The sequence below is a fragment of the Hippocampus guttulatus genome, chromosome 10, assembly GCF_054856545.1.
Source record: "Hippocampus guttulatus isolate MCC_2025c chromosome 10, RoL_Hgut_1.0, whole genome shotgun sequence".
In the NCBI taxonomy this organism is placed as follows: Eukaryota; Metazoa; Chordata; class Actinopteri; order Syngnathiformes; family Syngnathidae; genus Hippocampus; species Hippocampus guttulatus.
The window spans coordinates 141,179-155,858 of record NC_141270.1 but is presented as its reverse complement, the minus strand read 5'-3'; the positions used below and the strand labels follow the sequence as shown (position 1 = coordinate 155,858).

General features: G+C 54.8%; 1 protein-coding gene across 1 annotated transcript; it reads left to right on the top strand.

The window, feature by feature from the left end:
* The first annotated feature begins 10,034 nt into the window (after positions 1-10,034).
* On the top strand, positions 10,035-11,207 carry olig3 (oligodendrocyte transcription factor 3). The gene has a single exon (XM_086122376.1). It carries the CDS (start codon positions 10,061-10,063, stop codon positions 10,970-10,972), a length of 912 nt encoding a protein of 303 aa, XP_085978502.1. The 5' UTR covers positions 10,035-10,060; the 3' UTR covers positions 10,973-11,207.
* The last annotated feature ends 3,473 nt before the right edge of the window (positions 11,208-14,680 follow it).

Below are 14,680 nucleotides of genomic sequence, written 5' to 3'. Positions count from 1 at the left end.
TTTCGTCGTCTATTCATATCGTTCGGCGTATGGGCCACCGCTCTCGGCTGACTTACGGAATTCATTTGCGTTTCGGGTCCCGGTAGGCGTTACCCGAGTAGCGTTGCGAATAAGCCGCTTATGAAAGCGCCTGCTCTTTTGCTGTTCAAAGTTGTATTCCCTCCGCTTTTCTTTAACCAAGACTTTGGTGAAAAGTGTAGCCGAGCGCCGGACTTCGGTCTTTCACGATGACATCTTGGTCTTAGGTTAGCTTAGGTAATTAGCATGGCTTCCGCCACCTTTCCCTTTGCAGGGGGTGGAGCTTATTTGCCGCCTGGTGTCACGCTGCGTGGTGGCGGAGGACCTCAAAAATACAGGCAGAGGGAGGAGCGGGGCGTACTTGAAGAAGGAAACGAAATCCAGAACACGCAAAGTCTGGAAAACAAAACCACGACTAAAGCTAAAACATAAGGGTGACCGGAGCATGACTGAAAAACAAACCTGACAGAAGCAAACAATGGCCGGGCGGGAGTCCTTTTATACAACTAACCACATAACGACCGACGGGTGTGCAGCTGCGGGGGGAGCAGAACACAAACGGAATCGTGACACCTCGGAAGCGACCGCGACCGACTTTTGCAGCGCGCCGAGCCACGCGAGTACCCCGCCGAAGCTCGTTGCTAGCGGACGCGGCGAGAGGACCGCGTGGCCGAGCTTGAGTGAGTGAGCGAGTGAGCGATGCGCGCGCGTGCCGCCCGGCGAAGCTTTTGGGGATGCCTCCGCAGTTGATTTCCACTTTAGCCTTTTCATGTGTTTTGGTGAGGCGCAAACGGTGCCACCGAACCGCTTGTTTGGAGTCTCGGCGTAACCTGCGATTGACCGGCAAACGAGCTGCGGTTTTCCTCGGCGCACCCGCTGTCCCATCTACATGAGCGCGACCAATGCTTTCGACGCGAACGGTCGCCGGTGCCGCCCGTCGACGCCACCGCCGACGGGTGAACGGAACGTCCCTTCGCGTCAGCGGTGATGCGCGCCGCCGCCGGTTGACTTTATTAACGCCGGCGACGAGCCCGGCCGTAAACGGGCCCGGATTTGGCCGTCTCGCGCCCACTAAAACGCGTTTATCATCGGACGTTATTGTTCGGCCGCCTCCTTGCGGGCGGCGCGGCCACGTTGCTCTTTTGAAAAGGGCAAATCGGCCATAATTCAGTTTATAAACGGCGGCGGGGTGCGGAAGGAGGGGGGCCGAGGAGCAGAGAGAAATGCCCGCATGAATATTCACGAGGGCCTCAACTGCCGCCGTCGGTGATTCATTAGGCGTATGTAAATATCACTCACTTTAATTGCCCCGAAACCGACTCAACATAATGTTACCATTAGCAAATTATTACTTATTTGTGATACTAAACGCTGCGCGGAGACCAAGCCGTCGCCATCGCAATGATTTGTGCTCACTGACAACCACTCTCACTCCTTGTGTGCGTGTGTGCGCGCGTCCCGCCTTTACAGCGGACAATATTTGTCTTTGTGGATACATTTTGGCCGGTTGAAATGGTAGCTAGTGTAAAAATGCTACCGTGAGCTCATATCTCCTCTGTATGTGTGTGGCTTCTTGTCTTTCCATCAAGAAATGCACGTGTGTGTGTGTGTTTGTTGCCTTTCTGCCTTTGGGAACATTCCCCTGACACCAGGCGAGCCAAAAAAAAAAGCAAACGTGATTTTGTGCGTACACCATTCGTTTGTGTGATTCATGTCGTGGACCTTTGGGAAAATATTCACGGGGGTGGGGGGGACAAACACACATTGCACATAAAATGCTTCCGTTTTCCACAAATGATGTCGCCTGCCCCCCCCCCCCCCTCCCCCAGCAGGTTGTCGTCTTTTTGCCGCAAACTTGCCTGAGTTAATTGACATGACAAAAAGCGTGCGAAGAACTCATTCGAGAACAAAACAAATGAGCGGCAAATGATGGGCGACTAAATGAGCATCATTCCGCTCGACTGCAACAGCTTGCGTCAGGATAAGCCATCAAAAATGTCAACATTTCTGAAGGAGCGCGATTTTCAGTCGTAATCTCGCCTCCAGCTGTCTGAGTATCAATTATTCAAAAAGTGCGGCGCAATCAAATTTAACTAGACTTGTCTCCGCGCCGTAAACTCTGCCAAATGAAATGACTTCCGAATAGTAAACGAGCGTTGTTGGTTTTTTCGGTTTGTTTTTAACGGCGCCGTCGGCCGGCGGTGATTTCGTATCCGCCGAAATGTCGTCTTCGTTTAAAGTGAAAGCACACAAACGAGGAGGGGGGATTTTACAAGAGAATAAAAAGGCATCGTCGTCATATAATACGAGTGTTCTCGAAAGACTAAACAAACGTGGATGCGGTGGAAACGCACGAGGAAAAATATCAGAGATCAAGTCGTGCGGTCGATACTCCGAAACTACTTTCACATGTTTTTCAACTCCAAACCGATGCCATTGTTTGTCTATGGCGCTCGGAATTGAGCGGCGACCGGTTCAAAATTTGTCTTTAGGTGCCCCGTGATTGACCGGAGACCGGTCGATCGCTTGACGGTCGGCAGTGCCCCGTGATTTGCCGGCAAACAAATTCACTGCCAAATTTCGCACGCAGCCGAGAAAAACGAAAAATCCACAAAGAAATTCATGGCAATCGATTGCATAAGACCGGTCGTTTTGTTTTTCGGCTTCACCCCGAAAATGAGAGATGATGGATGATAGATAAGGGGCAGAGGAAAGCCCTCGTCGCGGCGGTGTCCGTCCCACGTTCGGCTAAGCCGCGGACGCGCGGCACATTTTCCACCAATGTTGTCATCGTTTCAGGAGGGGAAAATTGAAAAAAAAAAAGAAAGAAAAGAAACGGCCACCACCCCGCCAGTTTCCGTCTGCCGGACTGGCTCGGGAGATGTTTTATCGAGGCAAGGCAGCAGCGGTTTGAAGCACCGGCAGTGGCAAAACAGAGGGACGGCCAGAGATAAATAAGCCGCCGCGTGCGTGCGTGTGCGTGCGTGAGAGAGAAACAGAGTGAGTGTGTGTGTGTGTGAGGGAGCTAATAAAGCAGCGTGACGGATGATGGCCTTTCCCCCAGAGGCGGGAGCGCCATGTAAATTGGCCCACCCGATGCATTATGGATAAGGCAGTTGAGATGATAGCTTGTTAATGTGTCCCTCGGCGACGCCTCACCCCCGCCCCCCCGCCCCCCGCCTCCCGGCCCCAACCTTGTCCGCTCTCCAGCCCTCCGTTCGGGCTCAGGCATCGACACCTTGGCCTCATTGAGGACGTCTTTCGGTTCCAGACGGCGAAGGAGCGACCGACGCCGCCGCGACTTGCGCTCCTCCGGGTCCATTTCGCTCGGTTTTGCTCCAAACTCGGTTGCCCTGCGGCAGCAACGCAGAGCGAACACAAGTCCCACTTGTCAAACGACGTCCCCGTGTGCTCCATTCCAATTTGGTCTGGAGCATTGGGGCAAAAAAAGCCGTTTTGGGAGTCTTTGAAGAAGATGGCCAAATCATAGATTGGAGGTTTTCTCTTCCCAAATCGGAAACCCAGACAGCGACCACACTGAAAAGCGCACCCCTCTCCCACCGCGGCTCCCCTCTTTTGACCGCTCGCTCGCATCGGGCCCCGCTTTTGCTGCGATCCTTCCCGCCGGCGGGGCGGACGCGCCCCTTTCTCCCGACGTGTCTTTGGCCGCGACTCCATTCCCGGGAGTTGCGCGGACTTTTGACGTACCCAAAAACAGCCCGCATAAAAGGGGAGTCTGCGTAAAAAGCTACGCATCGCTCAACGGAACAGTTGGAATCCGACAAAAATCAACAGGAACAGCTTTAAATGGCCTAAACGAGGCAATGGACTTGTGTTATCTGCCAAATAAGTGTGTGTGTGTGTGTGTGTGTGTGTGTGTGCGCGTGTACCCGCTGTGAATGTGCTTGTGTGCGCGCACACATGATGCACTGGTCCCATTAGAACGGGTCATCTGTCTCTCATGGAGAGTTTTCACGGTTGTGAAGCGGATTAGGCGGCGAAAGAGAGACGAGGGGGGGGGGGGGACAAGGGGGGAGAGAGATTAAGGACGGAGCGCGGGGAGGAAGCGGACGACCACAAAAGCGAGCGTTAGCAGCGTGTGCGCTCGGCACGCCGGCGGCGCCCGCGGCCAGTCGCTCAAAAGCGGCCACCGAAGCTACTTTGTCTTCTTCATTCATCTTGTACGCACGTCTGTGTTAATAGCGCCCCCTAGCGGAGTCGGCGACCTCGCATTCCCGTCTGAGGGAGCGAAGTCACACGTGCGCCACGTCACCCTTTTGGAGATGGAAATCCAGTCACCGGTTTGATTTTGGAACAGCCGTCGACAGGACCAAAAGTGCCACTCGTGTCCCGGAGGAATGACCCCGGCGACCCCGGAGCGGGCCAAACGCCACGACGGCCTTTCTGGGACGTTTCTGACGGCCCCCAACGGGGAAGCGATTGCGGCTTTGACGCCCGCATTAAGACGAGGACGAGCAACTGCCCGGAACAGCGCGCACGCGTTGACTCGCTGACGTTCGCGCGCACCTCCGTACGCTGTCCCTGGAAATGGGCACGCTCAGAACACTCTCATTTTGCCTCATCTTCGGCTCTCTCCCTCTCTCTTGCGCTCGCTCACGCAGTCCGTCTGGCTTTCATCCGAAGGCGCTCACGAGCCCTTCGCGGTTCTTCTCCCCAAATCACGTTCTGCCCGCTCTCTCATTCGCCCGCACACATGAGCTCACGCAAACTCACTCTCGCTCTCACACGCACGCGCGCGCCGCCTCTTGAGACCTCCATCACGGTCGGTCTGCGGCCCGCTCGCTCTCACGGCCACGTTGTCGTCTTGCAAACGCTCGCCCCGATGCGCACGCACGCACCTCCCCCGGAACTTGTCTCCCGCTCTCCCTTTTGGTCCTAAAGAGACGACTTCCTCGGCAGCGCGTCGTAAAGCGTCCGCCGCAAACGTCGCGTTTTTGCAATCTGCGTCGGGGGCGCATCGGATTCGCGCGGCATATGGCGCCGGTGTCAAACGGCCGCGTTTAAACGGGCGCGCCGCGCGAGCGCGATCGGGGCTCGTTCGTCGGGAGGCGCCTTGTTAACGTGATTTATTCGGCCCGCGCTCGCCCCTCCCGCTTCCCCGGACGCACGCAAAGGAGACGGACATAAGATATGCAAATGGCGACGCGGACCCAACTCGGCGGCCGTAAAACGCCGCATTTGCATTTGCGTTTGATGGAGCGCATCATAAAGGGCTCATTAGCATTTTAAACGTGTCAAACAAACTTGAAAAATGTCGTCGGCGCCTGGTGTCGTTTTACTGTCGGACGTGTGCTGCGCGCGCGTCTCCAAAAGGCCGACGCGAGAGTCCCGCCGCGCGCATCAATATTCAGGCGCCCCGGTCGAGTCGCGCGTGCGGCCGATTTACCTGCGGGGAGGGGCGGGGCACCCGATGCGCACCGGCCAATCACAGCGCGGCACACTCAACGGAAGCTCACCGGGCGCACTTTTGTCCGCGTCACAATTCAAGAATGCCCCCCCCCCCACAAGACAGTTTCAAAATACATGTTTTGAATGTCCCACTCATACGCTCACTCATACACTCTATCAGTCCCCCGCCCCCATTGACCCTCCCACGCAGTTTTCCAGTCCAACCCGAAGCGAGCGCGCGCACGTCTCCAAACCCGCGCAGGCGCATCAACTCCTAAGCGGGCGTTCAATCTCTCGCGCGCATGCTCCCTGGCACCTCGTCTCACGAATTCAGACGCAGCCGCACACGGAGACTCTCTCGCACGCAGCCGCACGCAGCCAGGCAGCAGATTTGCGCCAGGGTCCTCCTTTGAACTCTCCTTTTCTTGGGAGCACAATCCGGACCCCCCCCCCCCCAATCCTCCAGCGCCACCGCGCCACTCCGTGTGCGTTTGGGCCCTTCGTAATGGGTGCACGTGAGCAGAAAATGGGTGTGTGCGCGTGGTGGGGGGCTGCACTGTGAAAGCATTTTTGTTTGTGTATCTGAGCGGAGGGGGCGAGGGGAAGATTAACATGTAAGATTTAAAACGGGTGAAGGGCTGAGGCGGGCTTGTGAATGCGTGAGTGTGCGCGTGTGTGCGTGTGCGTGTACACGGATGGTGTAAAAGGGTCCACTTGAAGGGTTTACGAGCCGCTGGTCGGACATCATCTCAATTTCACACCACAGTAGACGTATTTTGAGCTTCTCTCTTCGGGGGGACGACCCCAAGGCCCGTTCTTTCCACTCCCGTTTACTTGTTTCGCGCCTAATTAACACCCGAGCGCCGCAAATCTCAATTAGGACATCAATAGTCGCGAATAGACCGATTGTGAGCCGTGCGATTAACAACCCCCCCCCTGCCCCCCTGCCCCCCTGCGGTTTGATCACCATTAATTAGAAAGTTTTGTTTACTCGGCGAGAAACAAAGGTCTTCTTGATATTTTCTCTTTCAACTTGAATTCACACAAGATGCGGGGGTGGGGGCTGGGGGGGTGGTGGTGGTTGTCGGTGGTTCTTACAAGTATTGCGCTTGTGATGTAGTTGGAAAAGGCATAAAAAAATGGATTGCGTCCTCCGTATGCTGCAACAATCCCTCAAACCTTGATGGAAATCCTTTATTTGAAGCATAAGATCAAACACAAATCAATTCTCAAAAGGTTGGGTGTTTCCGTTCGGCGGCGCCCGATTTGCTGCAGAATGGCAAAAGGACAACATGCGTTTGACGGAAGAACATTTGCAAGGACTTTCTGCGACTCCTCCGGCTCTCCGGATCCCCGTTGTCCGCCGATGACTCTAAGCCGAAGGTTGCGACGCACCCGATTCAAATGAACGGCTCCAATGTCAGGCTTGCGCAGAGCTCGCCGACGAGCTGATCATTTGAATCGGGCGCGTCGCAACGGGGAGACTCGGAAGACATGCGGGGCAGCGGCCCCGCGGGACCCGACTTTGACGCCTATGCTCTAAGCTCAGCGGCCACTTCCCTCGGCGGTCGCGAGAGAGAAATAGAGAGGCCGGAAGAGGCCGGCTCGCTCCGAATCCCAACTCGGGCTCGTCGTCGTACGGGTGTTCCGCGGGGTTTCGTTTTGGGGCCCCCCTCTGTTTGCATCGTTCCATCTGAAGAAAGAACGGCAGGCATTTGCTTTCGCGGCGGGGCGGATGCAAAAAGGACGCTTGTAAAAGTAACGCCGAGAGTCTTCGGAGAAGCTCCGATTCGATCCGCCTGGAAAGGTGAGAATGCGTTTTCCATTCCATCCACCGAAAGCCCGTCTCGCCAACTTTGAGCGAGTAACGACGTGAAATGAACGCCACCGAAGGCGCAACTTCGTGGCCGACGCACACACCTCGTTGACACACATTGGCCGGATTAGGAACACTTTCTGTCGGGGGGCGGTCGAGCCCGATACCCAACCCGCCCCCGACACACAAAGGAACACTTGGGGACAGGATTAGCGGGTTTACAGCGGATCCACATATGTCCAGTTCAAGCAATTGGTATTCAAAGCTTGACACTTTGAAATGCCACCAGGCGAGAGCAAAGCGGCGGGCCCGCCGCTTTGCTCTCGCACCTTCGTGAGGACCAAAGGGCCCTCCTTTCTTTTGGGCTCGGCCCAACAATGAGGGCTTCGTCAATGCGCTCTTTGGTCACTTTCCCCCCCCCCCCCCCCTACCCCTTTCTTTTCTTTTCTTCTTTAAAAAAAAAAAAATCATTCTAGCAGGGCGATCTCATGGCACAGCACGCGGGAGGAGAGTGGGGGGGGGGGAGACTTGATGATTCTTTCAAGTGCCATGAGTGGACGGAGGGACGAGGTGTTGTCATTGTGTCGTCTGTCGGCCCACTCGGCTGCAACTGAATCGGGGGCATTATCTATCCCGAAATCGGCGATCTTGATTTTCAACCATATCGTATATTAAACATTTTTATTGTCAACATTTCTCAACCGACTGAATGTTTTGCTTGCATTTTGATGACGGTATTTGATCCAAAATCGACACTGAAAAGAGTGGACATGTGAAATCATTACGTCACGGAAGTGCTGGATTATAAACGTCTTAATAAATAGACCCGTTTCAAGACAAATGAAAGAAAAGCGATTCCATCGATGATACCGATGGAAAACTGAATTGTGGTGAGGCGTGAGAGACAGAAATTCACATTCGGCATGGAGACTGGCTCCCACCATCTCCACTTTTCTCTCTTTTACTCTTTTCTTTCTGTCTCGCCATCTGTCTTCCTTCAAATATTCGTCTCTCTCTCTTTCTCGATCTCTCTCTCGCCCCCCCCCAATGTGGGCGGCTGTGTCTTTATCGTATCGAATCCAGCGGTGTCCACACTATGGCCCGGGGGCCATTTGTGGCCCACTGTCCATTTTTAAGCAGCCCGGAGCGTTGATTTCTGCTTTTTATGCTCTCCCTGAAAATGACTCCGACGGCCCCAAAACCGCAATACATTTTAACTGAAGGATAAGTTCAGTCCCCCCCCCCCCCTCCCCCCGTCCTGTAATGAAGTGAAGTGTTCACGTTGACTCAAGCTTTGAACGTTGTCACAGTAGCCTACAAAAACATCAAATATCATTTTTGGGATTAAAAACCTCTGCCTGGTTGTTATGGAAGACTTTTGTTTGCCTGCTAGCCAAGCGTATTCGAATGTTAGCCATGCTGGTGGTACTTGAAGAGCATTGGTGGCAAACGTTTGCTAACCACGGTTTTCAAAGGCCACAAATGCAAAGTCTACTTCTGCTTGCCCCCATTGCTTTTTGGGGCGGGGGGGGGGGGGGGGGGGGTTCCATCTTTGTACGGCTACCCGCTTGTGTTCTGGCTTGTCAGCATCCAAACGAGACGCGGGCCGCTCGTCAGTGCTGGACTTTGTGGCTCCGGTGTGCCATTCGAGCGAGAGTGGGGCCAAATAAGAAGTTTTATAGGAAGAGGCTCCAGAAGAGGCAGGAGGGGGGCCGTTTGGAAGAGCGGGGGTGGCGGGTCACCGCTCCGCCGCCCCACATGCTGCCATATGGCCAGCGGAGCGCACACTGTCGCTGCCGATGGTCTTCATTGGCCTTCATTAGCCCCCGCCGCCGCCATCATGACGGACTCCAATGGATGAGATCGGGGACGGCCCAACTTTTTTGTCCGATGGCCACATACAGAAAAACCAAAGGATGCAGGAAGGCCTCTTTGACTTTTGTTTCATTTCTCGAGCGTGCCAAAATCAGCCTTCGTACGTCAGGTTGTTTAGACGTGAGCGTTTCTTGAAAAGCCGCGACCCGAACAGCTTTCGAGACGGCAAATCCTTTTGGATTTAAGAAAGTTTTTACGGCCCGGCGTGAACGGCAGATTCAAGCCCCAGATTCAGACGGCGCATTTACTGTATATTTGATGGGCTCCTCACCCCTTTCCCGCCTCACTCGCACAGCGCCCTCCTCCACCTCAATTGGACAGAAAGAAGTCTCGTTCCGGCCTGCCTTGTAATAAGACTTTATTCTACTTTTTGTGACTTGACTTTCCATTTCTATGAATTGAGATGTTTTTCTTTTTTGGCCTGAACTTTTCCAGGAGGACGCGCGTCGGGAAAAGAACAGCTCCGCCCCCCCCCCCAAATAAATAAAATAAAACAAAAACAGACAGAAAACGAGAAGGCTTGAGCGAAAGTGAAAGTGGAGGAGAGAGTGGGGAGAAGAGGCGAGCTCGGGCAGCCCCCCCGTCAGTGTCCTGACAATGGCGCTGAATGGATGCGCAGCGCGGTCAGCGGGGCGGTCAAAGCAAGCCGCCTCTTCCTCCTCCTTCTCCTCTTCAAAGGAAGGAGAGAGAGAGAGAGAGAGAGAGAGAGAGAGAGCCGTGCGTCAGCGTCCTAACAAGGCGTTCTGAATAGCAAAGCGGCTTTTGGGCGGCCGGCCGTATAAAAAGCCGGCGACACCTCACAGGGGCAGCACAAGAGGCGGGAAGACCAGAAACGGAGCCGCTGCGCAGGTGGGCATCGAAAGAGAGAGAGAGCGAGAGAGGGAGAGAGAGAGAGAGAGGGGGAGGGAGGGCGGGAGGAAGCCTCGGAGGCCGAGCCATAAAATGAATTCCGACTCCAACCCGAGCAGCAGAGCCTCATCCCCGGACATGGATGCCATGTTCCTCCGAGAGCACCTCCCCAGCCACCACTTCCACCACCTGCACCCGCACTTCAACCACCTGCACCAGCAGCACCCGGTCTCCTCGTCCACGCAGGCCGGCAAGATGTCCGAGTCCAAATCGGCCTCGTCTTCGTCGTCGGTGGAGAGCAGCGGCGGCGGCGGCGGCAACAACAACAAGTTCAAGCTGAAGAAGCAGGTGACCGAGGAGGAGATGTACCAGCTGCGGCTCAAGATCAACGGCCGCGAGCGCAAACGCATGCACGACCTCAACCTGGCCATGGACGGCCTGCGCGAAGTCATGCCCTACGCGCACGGGCCGTCCGTGCGCAAGCTGTCCAAGATCGCCACGCTGCTGCTGGCCCGGAACTACATCCTCATGCTCAACAGCTCGCTGGACGAGATGAAGCGGCTGGTGGGGGAGATCTACGGCGGCCAGCACTCGGCCTTCCACTGCGGCGGCCCCGTGGCGCACCCGGGGGCGGCGGCGGCGGCGGCCGCGGCGGCGGCGGCGGCGGCCGCGCACCAGGTGCACCCGCTCCTCTCGTCGTCGGCCACCTCCACCACGTCGTCCGCCCACCCGGCGCTCGCCTCCATCCGGGGCCCGCACGCCATGCTGAAGGGCTCGCCGCCGGCCCCCGCCCTGCAGCTGGGCTCCGGCTTCCAGCACTGGGCCGGCTTGCCCTGTCCCTGCGCCATCTGCCAGGTGCCGCCCCCCGGTCCCGTCGCCGCTCCCGCTGCCGCGGCCGCCCCTGCCGCCGCCGCCGCTCCTCCTCCTCCGCCGCCGCCCCACATCCCCATCACCTCCTCCGGCCTGACGAGACTGACGGGGGAGGCCAAGGACGCCATGAAATGATTTCCAGATCATTCCCGAGGACTTGCGGGGATCGCTGCATGTTGCTGTCTGTTTTCTTGTTGGGGCCATCGAAGAAAATGTGTGTGTTATTTCCCTCCTTGTACCAAGGACTCGTGCTGTGACTTAAGACCGATGCGTAAAACAAAACAACAAACGTCGCCGTGCATGAACATTTTTGCTTCTCTTTATTTTGTGAAAATGAAGATCGCTCTTTCTGCCTTGTACCAAGGACTTCCAAAAAAAAAAAAAAAAACCCCAGTCACTTCCATCTTTTAAATGGCCTTTTTTTTGTTTTGGGGTGCGTGTTCCTTTCCCCCCCAAAATGTAGCAAACACCGGCTTGATAGTTTTGGAACCCGACTCTCCGCGAGTGGCATTCGGATGCTTTTCTCGTGACTTCGGTGCATGTCGCTCCAGTTCCGACGTTCCTGCTCGATTTGTTACGCCCAAAGACTGCGTGTCTTTATTTTTTTACGTTGTCGATGAAATATTTATTATGAATCACCCAGAGGACCTGGTTGACCTTTCAATAAAACCAAAAGGACGGATGAGTGTCCGAGTCTTTTTGGGCCGGGGGACAACAAGGCAAAGCCACTTGGCATCCGTGTTCAATTGACCAAATAACACCTGCTGGATTTCCATCCTCTTTTTTTCACGAAATGCATCTCAGGGGATTTTATTTGGCGCAACCACGTGATGAAATCAATTCAACACGCCCTCTTTTTTTTTGTTTTTTTTGTTTTGTTTTTTCCACCACAATCGCGAAGCTATACCGCGCCCACCATTTTTGACTTTGACGTCCACCTCATTTCAGAGCCTGGATTTTCACGTCAGATGCCCTTGAAGGATTTGGGCCCGCCGTGGAGGGAAATCGCGTCAACGCGTGTTCACCCTCGAGAGACCAATTGTTTTTTTTCCCGATGCAATTTGAGTCTTGAGTTGGAAAAACATGAACGGGGGAAATATATTTTGCTCAGATACACGAAAAACATAAGAACGTGTCCTTTTCGAAATTAATTCACGAGAAAAGCCTGCAAACAAAGCTGATTAAAACTTTCTCTTGGGGGGGGAACTGTTGTTTTAGCATTACATATCTCTCATGGGAATGAATCAACAATAAAAAAAAATCAAAACCACTCATGCGTTAATAGAGCCTATTTATGAAATGTTCATATGAAATCGAATTGGTTGCACTGAATAATCTAGTTGGTGTATTTGCAATCAATCTTTCGATGAGAGAATGTGACGTTGGAAACAATCGACAAGCGCAACCCATCTCATCCCCGACAATAATCAAGTCAAAAGCAGGCTTCTCGTTCTGCCTCCCGCATGTTGCTTGTTGCCATCTTGTCTGTGTTCTCCTGAACGAATTCGAACGGGCAAGCCGATGCCTTGCGTGTTTTTTGCCTCCTCGGCCAATATATCGGCTTCGGATTCTGATGAACTTGACACGGGCAAACGACCGCATTCGGCTATAAGTGGGGCCAAATATGTTCACTCATTCGCCATTTTTGGATGCAAAACATCATGTTACATTCTTTCTTTTTTTTTGCCACCCCCAATTAAAAAATGTAAATTTCTAGTCAATCAAAATGCAAAGAAAAGGGACAGGAAAAAATGCAAACAAAATCATTTCCTTTGTACGAGAAGAAATAATCCCGAACATGTTCCACCATCCAAATTGCACAACATTTTCTTGATTTGAAGATTTTTCTCAAGCAGAAATGCAAAACGAGGGCAAAGAGTTACCGCGAAAGCAACCCAGTTGGATTTTTAATCCACAGGGGGAGCGCTGAGCGTTTTTTTCACCCGGTCCCTTGGGTGCCCCCCTCCCAATATGCCCCCCCCCCCATGTGTCATCTCTGCAATGACAGAATGTATGTTTGTGCAGATTACAAGATAATTGTTCGCGCGGGACCCAGAAGGCGAGAATGACATCACAGAGAGGTGGTGGGATTACACGATGCTAAAATGCAGAGGATTAGACACATTTAGGTTTGGGTGGGGGGGGGGGGGCTCATGCAAATGAAGATTAGGGGAAATAATAGAGGGAGGCAGAAAAGGGGAGAGGAGGCCTTCTGCGACTTGAGAAGGAGTGAAAGAGTTCTTTTTTTTTGTTTTTCGGAATTAGTCGCCCGCGTGCGCGCGCGCCTGCGAGCTGGCAGATGGCCTGTAAACGGGCGCGTCGCCGCGACGGCCTCCGAGGAGCGCGACGCCGAGACGACGGAAGCTGCTTCCCGATGACTCGCTGGCCCGACGCGTCAAAGCAAGCGGACTCGTCAGCGGCCGGGTGGGGAGGGGGGTGGGGGGCGCTTCCTCACTCGTCCTCATGACGAGGCCGACGGCCTCCGAGGCCGCCCGCGTTCATTGAGCGACGGCAGCGCGCGCACGGGCGCGGGCACGTTAAAATCCCGGATGTGCCCGGATAAAAATGGCGCCGGCATTCTGGTGGAACGCCAAACCGGCGAGCGAGGATACCGCAAGAACGCGTCGTCGGGAGCCGTTCGAGAGAGAGAAAAGAAGGGGCCTTCATTCCGACGCCCCCTTGGCCAGCAACGATCATGCTGCAATTCGAGAAACCGTCAAAATCGGACAAAAACGCGACATGACGCCATTCACAAGTGTCGAGAAGATCATCGGGAGCAGTTGACCAGCAATATTTAGCTAACAACAACGACATTGAATGAACAATCACATTCGCAGCCCGCCATCTATTCTTCAGCTTTTATTTTTTTTAAATGCCCCTATCCAGCCATTGCAATCCCACGCCCATGGTTTCCACCCTGGTAAGCACTTGCTAAATGGCATTCGAAATGAAGACAAAAAGCGGCGCTGTAAATCTTTGCACTTCTGCCCAAAGTTCTTCTTTGTCTTCCATTTAGAAGATGAGGATGAAGAGGATAAAGACCAAGATGTAGAAGATGACGACGAAGCAGGGAAAGACAAAGGTGAAGAAGAAGGCAAGTCGGATCAACAAGCTTTCGGTTCCCTCACCGAGGGTTTCCTGCAGCGCACGGATCGCACCTTTGTCTACACTGCGACGCGGGATCCTGGTTAAGGTAAGCCATTTTCAACTCCAAAGAAAAAGGCCAACGTGGTCACGAAGCGCCGCGAGAACACATAGCGAGGTCAACCCGCAGCGCATAAGGTCGCGGCCCCCAATGAAAACCCCGCCGTAACCAAAGCGGCGAGTCGCGAGGGAAAACTCTGTCGGCTGGATTTCTATGACCCGGCGGCTTAGAACCGGGGAAAACGGGCGCGCGGCTCTCTTCAAGAAAGGCCCCCATCTGTGGGCCGATCGCGGGGCGCTGATGTCGCGGCCCTCCTCGGCCCGCGTTCTCCAGCCAGGTTGCAAGAGGTTGCCTTTGGAAGCGCGCCGCCCCCCGGGCTGGGAGAGGGCCTTCAATGGCTTGTGGGGCGACGGCAGAAAGTGAATTGAGAGGGAATCGAGCGGCGGCGGCCGAAGACGACGGAAGCGGTTGCGGGCGGAACTTTTTGACCCGGACGACGGGCTCAACCGGGGTAGTTTGCGCGTGTGCGCAGAGGCCCAGCGCGCCCGCCCCCCGTCGCGCGCAGCTAACTGCCGGTGAAGCCGCGCGGGCCAAAGGGGAAGAGCGGGTTGCGACGAGCGCTCGCTTGCAAGTTCGTTGCGCCCCGAGCGAGGGGCCGGTGACCACGCGGTCCCTTCAGGGAGGGGTCGTCGCCGCTG